The 6,801-nt window shown below is 51.6% G+C and overlaps 1 protein-coding gene and 1 non-coding gene across 2 annotated transcripts in view; one reads left to right on the top strand and one right to left on the bottom strand.

Moving 5' to 3' along the window:
• Positions 1 to 979, top strand: part of KLK14 (kallikrein-related peptidase 14) — a 5,028-nt gene extending 4,049 nt beyond the window's left edge. Inside the window, exons 4-5 of the mRNA XM_010849740.1 lie at positions 108 to 244; positions 824 to 979. Coding sequence (XP_010848042.1) covers positions 108 to 244; positions 824 to 979 — 293 coding nt within the window. The remainder of the gene's footprint in view (positions 1 to 107; positions 245 to 823) is intronic.
• Positions 980 to 4,367: 3,388 nt separating this feature from the next.
• Positions 4,368 to 4,439, bottom strand: TRNAC-ACA. Its single transcript has one exon. It is a non-coding gene; the product is annotated as a tRNA-Cys (tRNA).
• Positions 4,440 to 6,801: the final 2,362 nt, after the last annotated feature.

Raw genomic sequence — 6,801 nt, 5'->3', positions numbered from 1 at the left:
GGGCTGGGGGTCAGGACTCCTGGGTCTGCAGGAGGAGGGTCTCAGGCCCTGAGTTCTGGGTCCTATTGGAGAGTAGACCTCATTTTAACACCTCAATGCTCCCCCAGCCAAGTACCCCAACTCTCTGCAATGCGTGAACATCAACATCTCCTCGGATCAGGAGTGTCGGCGGGCCTACTCTGGCGCCATAACCCCAGGCATGGTCTGTGCAGGGGTTCCCCAAGGTGGGAAGGACTCCTGTCAGGTGAGCCCCAGGGAGAAAGCCTGGTGAGGGGGCTTGTTCCAGGCTGGGACTTAGGTACAAGAGGACCTCAGGAGCAGGAAGATCAGGGGAGGCCCCCCTCCCACCCCCAGAGACCGAGAGAGGTTGTCACAGCCAGGCTGTCTCCTAGCTGCTCACCCTTGGGTATGGACCTAACCTTCCGGGCTTCAGTTTCCTCACCTGTCCCATGGGGGCAGCAGGACTGGGTGGCATGGGATGAGCTCGTCCATGGCAAGAGTGCAGAGCTCTAATTGCTGCTGTCACTGCCGTCTTTACATATGGGGCCCTAGAAAGCTGTGTTCAGGGTTTGGAGGTCTTAATCCATCCCTGAGCAATGGCTCCAGAGACACGCAGTGTGGAAACACACATGCAGTTTTCTAGATGCAGAGCTAAGATGAAGAGGAGCCCAAGAGTCACATGGGACAAGGGACCCCAAGCCCCAGGGGCTGAGATCTCCAGGGGTCTCAGCCCACCCCCCACATCTTTGCCTCTCGGGTTCCCCGTGGCCAGGGCTCTGGCTGTCGGTCCACCGATGTCTCCATCTCCATCTCTCCCCATCAGGGTGACTCCGGGGGACCCCTGGTGTGTGGAGGGCAGCTCCAGGGCCTCGTGTCTTGGGGGATGGAGCACTGTGCCCAGCCTGGTTACCCCGGCGTCTACACCAACCTGTGCAAATATCACACCTGGATCCAGGGAACCATACGGAGAAGATCATAGCCGGCGGGACAGAACATCACCTGCCCACATGCTCCCCAGACCCTGCCCTTCCCACTCAAGACCCAGGGACCCCAGCCCCCAGCTCCTCCTCCCTCAGACCCTCAGCATCCTGATCCTGACCCCTGGCTCAGAACTCCCCTCTCCCAGAGCAGTTCCTTCAGGGGTTCTCTCTGCACCCCTACATCCTCCCCATCGTTATCCAGGGTACCCCAAGACACCAGAGCAGGAGCATGAACACAAAGGCATTGAACTGGCACCACATTCCGAAGAAGACAATTTTCAAAGCTCTCAGTGTCTCTAAAAACCAGATAAATGCTACTAATAAAATTTTAACAGTCCCACAAGGACCTACTGTGTATCACAGGGGACTCTGCTCAATGTTATGTGGCAGCCTGGATGGGAGGGGAGTTTGAGAGAGAGAATACACGTATATAGTGTGGCTCTGTCCCTTTGCTGTCCACCTGAAATTATCACAACATTGTTGTTAATCGGCTACGCCTGCGTGTTTAGCCGCTCAGTCACATCCAATTCTTTGCGATCCTTTGGGCTGTAGCCCTCCAGGCTCCTCTGTCCAGGGGATTCTCCAGGCAAGAATACTGGAATGGGTTGCCATTTCTCCTCCAGGGAATCTTCCCAACCCAGGGATCGAACCTGAGTCTCCTGCATTGGCAGGTGGATTCTTTACTCACGGAGCCACCAGGGAAGCCCTAACTGGCTATACCCCAATACAAAATAAACAGCTTAAAGAACATTTTTTAACAATCTTAAATTCCATTCACCCATTCATTTAAGGCACTCAACAGAGACATGCATAGAGGTCCGATCACGGCCAGCCAGGAGCCGTGCCCCGAGGTGCATGGTGTCCCCTGGAGGGTCCACCCCCTCGCCATCCACCGTACCTGGTGTGGTGGAAGAAAACACCCCAGCCTTGCAGTGTGACCCCCTGAGCAGGACCACCCCTCTCCCAGCCTCTTCTTGGGGTCCTATGAGTAGGGACTGCTGAGGCCCAGGACAGTCAGAGCAAAGCCCGACCTTGTTTTCCTGGGAAAACACGGTGCAAATGAAGAGGTCCTCTTTTTCCTAATCAGATGTTAGGTGAGGAGAGTTAAGTTCATCACACCCTTGAGTTCAGGTCCTGAACTCATTTTATTTACGTATTTCTACTTGTCACCCCTGACTCCAAACACCCTCCTTTACCACAGGCACCAGCCCAGTTGGCCTGTGATAACGTGCCTCCTTGGCACACGTCGGTTGTTACAACGCGTTGCTTCTAATTTGTACAACATCATTGTGTTACGAATCTCATTCTCTTTCTTATTTTCATTCAAGAACTGCTATTTACTGGGCACCTACTATGCGCTGAGCATGGTTCTAGGTACTGGAAGTAGGCCCACGAACAAGCCAGATAAATGTAAACGCTTCTCATCACAGAGCTTGCATCCTAGCAGGAGGTGCCAGACAAGAAACAGTAAACATCATTTAAAGGCAGAGAGTCTCTAGGAACAAAAAGGTCATTAAACCTGGGCTGGGTGGCAGGCCCTGTATGGACGCCAGAGCCAGCTCATACCAGCCCATAAGAGCCTCTTGGCAAATTTTCAGGGATTTGGAGCGCCGGTTGCTCAACATAGCCATAATATAAAATTAAATTACAGAAACTTGCAATTAAATAATGTACGCTTTTGAAAAGTCAGTACTCAAAACTCAATTCCTAATTATCATTGCCGGTATCTATGCTTCGAGGCTGTTTATGCCTGTCATGTTATGTCTGTAACGGTGAGCATCTGGACATCTGTGCATACCAAGTCATTTCAGGTGTGTCTGACTCTTTGCGACCCCGTGGACTGTAGCCTGCCAGGCTCCTCTGTCCATGGGATTTCCCAGGCAAGAATACTGGAGTGGGTTGCCATGCCTTTCTCCAGGGGATCTTCCTGATCCAGGGATCAAACCCACATTTCTTCTGTCTCCTGATTTAGCAGGCAGGTTCTTTACCTCTAGTGCCACCTGGGAAGCCCCAAGCACCTGGGCAGCCCTTCCCGATTCCATCTCCATCTTCTCGAGGTTCTGTGCTTGGATACTGCAGAACTCAGATACAGTAGAAGCCTATGTGGCCACATGTGTCCAGCTGCTCAGCTGTGGGGGACAACCCAGGATCAGAGAGTTCTGAGGGGGCAGCCTGGGACCTGCCTGGCTACAAGAGCTCAGAAGACTGCTGGGGGGAGAATAAAGTCAATACTTTACAAAAACTGTAAAGGCAGCATAACCTTTAAAATTGTGAATCAGGACTTTCCTGGAGGTGCAGCGGATAAGAATCCACCTGCTGATTCAAGGGACACAGGTTTGATCCCCGGTCCGGGAAGATTCCCCATGCTGGAAGGCGACTAAACCCATGTACCACAACCACTGAAGTCCGAGTGCCTAGAGCCTATGCTAGGCAACAAGAGAAGCCACCGAAATGAGAAGCACGGGCACCAAAACGAAGAAGAGGCCCCACTCGGCTGCAACTAGGGAAAAGCCCTCTCAGCAACAGAGACCCAGCACAGCTAAAAATAAATATTGAAAAAGAAATAAGTCAGAGTCTTGGACTCCATCCCAGACCAACTGAACCAGAATAGGCATTATAACAAGATCCCCCGCCCGAGCCACCAACCCCTACCCCCACCCCGTCCCGCAATCCAGGGGAGTCAATGCTTATTAGTTTGAGAAGCACCACTCTTGGTATACACCCGCCACATTTCATGACCCAGTTCCCCAGTGATGGACACCCAGGCTATAGTGTAATGACCACTGTGGGGCAGGCCCCTTATATATCTACAGAAGGCTTCTCTGGAATACTCACAAAAGCAGGATCACTGGACCAAAAGTCTTACTCTTCATCGATTTCACCAAGTACTGGCAAGCTTTTGCTCAGATAAGCATTCATATCTCACCACACCCTCAAAAATGCCTGCAGCTCATTCACTCATCCAGCAAATATTCATTGAATCTTATTACATGCCAGTTACTGCTCTAGGAACAAAGCACGCAACACTGTTGCCCTCAGAGAACTCACTTCTGGAGGAGGGGCAAACAAGGGACAGATAAATAAGTAAAACATGAAACATTGGGAATTCCCTGGTGGTCCAATGGCTAGGACCCGGCACTTTCAATGCTGGGGCCCAGGTTCCATCCCTAGTTCTGGAAGTAAGATTCCACAAACCTCATAGAGTGGCCAAAATACATACAAACATACATATATATATATATATAAAGTGAAAAGTGAAAGTGAAGTCACTCAGTCCTGTCCAACTCTTTGCGACCCCATGGACTGTAGCCTACCAGGCTCCTCCGTCCATGGGATTTTCCAGGCAAGAATACTGGAGTGGGTTGCCATTTTCTTCTCCAGGAGATCTTCCCAACCCAGGGATTGAACCTGGGTCTCCTGCATTGTAGGCAGACGCTTTACCATCTGAGCCACCAGGGAAGTACCTCCAGGGAAGTATATATATATTACGGATGGGAGTAAATGCTTTGGAGAAAAGTAAGGCAGAGTAGGCAGAGTAAGGTAGAGTTAGCTTCCCTGGTGGCTCAGAGAGTTAAGAATCTGCTCGCAGTGCGGGAGACGTGGGTTCAATCCCTGAGTCAAGAAGATCCTCTGGAGAAGGAAATGGCAACCCACTCCAGCGTTCTTGCCTGGAGAATTCCACGGACAGAGGAGCCTGGTGGGCTACAGTCCATGGGATCCCAAGGACTGGGACACAACTGAGCCACTAACACTTTCACTTTCAAGGCAGAGTGAGGGGATAGAGATGCAAAGAATGTCAGAGGAGTGTTATAATTGTAAGTGGGTCATGCACTGAGTGGTTAATTCAGCAGGACTGTTGTTTACCTTACAAAGAAAAGTTTGGCCCTTGCCCATTCTCTGGAAGATAACCCGTAAGCCCTTGGAGTATTCTGCCTAATAACAGTGTCTTTCTTTACCCAGGGGCCTTGGGCCACGTCAGATAGTCTATTTCAATAAGGTGATTCGTGGTGGAGGTCTGGGGGCGTGCTGGACCTGCAGGGGAGCTGAAGACTAAAGCTAGCAGTGCAGGCAGATAGCCACGTGCCTACGTGACCAACACCCAGTAAAAGCAACCTAGACACCAAGGCCCGGGGGGCTCTCCTGGGGGGCCATACTCCGTACGTGTTATCACACATTGGTGTTGGGCAACGTAAGCACTGTCTGTCTATACGACCCCAGGGGAGAAGGCGGTTGAAGCACAGGCCTGGTCAGCCCTGGACCTGGCCCGGTGCGCCATTTTGTCTCGCTGGAATAAACCAACATCCTGAGTAGAGGAGCTTTTCTGAGCTCTGTGAGCCCTCCTTAGTAATTCCCGGACCTCATCTCAGGGATGTCCAGCTACAACAATGAAGGAAGTCTTCACAGAAGATGGCAAGAAGGGAAGAAGTCAGGCAGACATCTGGTGGGGAAGAGGGCTCCGGGAATGAGAACTGAACTACTGAAGTTCTTTTCTGTTATTTATTATTTTTGGCTGCACTGGGTCTTCACTGCTGCGCACGGGCTTTCTCTAGCTGTGACCAGCGGGCTTCTCATCGCAGTGGCTTCTCTTGTTGCAGAGCATCAGCTCTAGGGTGCCGGCTTCAGTAGTTGTGGCCCACAGGCTTAGTCGCCCCACGGCATGTGGAATCATCCCGGACCAGGGATCGAACCCACGTCCCCAGCGTTGGCTGGCAGATTCTCAACCACTGAATCACCAGGGAAGGCAGTAACTACTAAGGTTCTGAGATGGGATTGTGCATGGCATGGGAAGGGTGGGAGAAGAGGAAGGGGTAAGTGATATCGGAGGACTATTGGGAGCAGAGGTTCCAGAGCCTTCTCGGCCACCATGAGGACACCTTCACTCTGAATGAGGTGGGAGGCAATTCATGCTGTTCAGAAGAGGAGCGACCTGCCCTGACTTACATCTTTAAAGGGTCACACTGGCGGCTGTGTGCAGTAAACAGAGAGTAGGCAGACAGGGACGAGAGCATGGAGACCAGATAAGAAAGTTGTGACAATCCCAGTGAGAGATGAGGATGGCTGGGAGGGACTGGGGTGGTGAGGATGAAAAGTGTTGAGAAATGGTCTCGATTCCGCATCTGTTTCGGAGTGGGCAGGGTTTGGTAGCAAAACAGATGTGTGGCACGTGAGAAAAGAAATTCAAGGGCGAGACTGAGGTCGGGGCGGAGGGGTGGAACGGATGAAGAGACTCTTTACTGAGAAGACCAGGACTCTAAAAGGAGCTCATCTGGAACGAGAGAGGGGTGGAGGTCAGGAGCTTGGTTTTGAAGGTGTATTTGTTGAGTAGGCAGTTGGACGTGAAGTGGGGAATTTAAGAGTCAGATCTGGCTGGAGACATGAAATGTGGGAGTCGTCAGCATGTCGATGGTATTTAATGAGATCACCAAGGGAGTGAGCGTAGACAGAGGAAAAGAAGAGGGCCAGATGCTTGATCATGTAGAGGTTCACAAGAAATAAACAGCACCAGGCACGGAGGAGAAGCAGTCAATGAGTTAAGAGAAGGGCCAGGAGAGGGTAGTGTCTCAGAAGTCGAGGAAAGACTTCAAAGGAGCAGGAAGTGATCCACTCGTTAAATGCGGCCGATGCATCAAAGGTGAACCCCAAAGAGCCAGCCACTGGCTTCAGTAACACAGATATCACTGGTGTCCGTCAAAGGGGCACAGTTGGTAAAGTTTAGCAGGGGAGGAAGCCTGCAGGGAGTGGGCTTAAGAGACCAGGAGAAGAGAAATGCCAGGCAGGACATGTAGCCAACATTTTGGAGACTTGCAGTCAAGGGGAGCCA

Source organism: Bison bison, unplaced genomic scaffold, assembly GCF_000754665.1.
Source record: "Bison bison bison isolate TAMUID 2011002044 unplaced genomic scaffold, Bison_UMD1.0 scf7180017864285, whole genome shotgun sequence".
Lineage (NCBI taxonomy): Eukaryota > Metazoa > Chordata > Mammalia > Artiodactyla > Bovidae > Bison > Bison bison.
The sequence above is the reverse complement of the archived record's forward strand: the minus strand, read 5'-3'. Positions and strand labels throughout refer to the sequence as shown.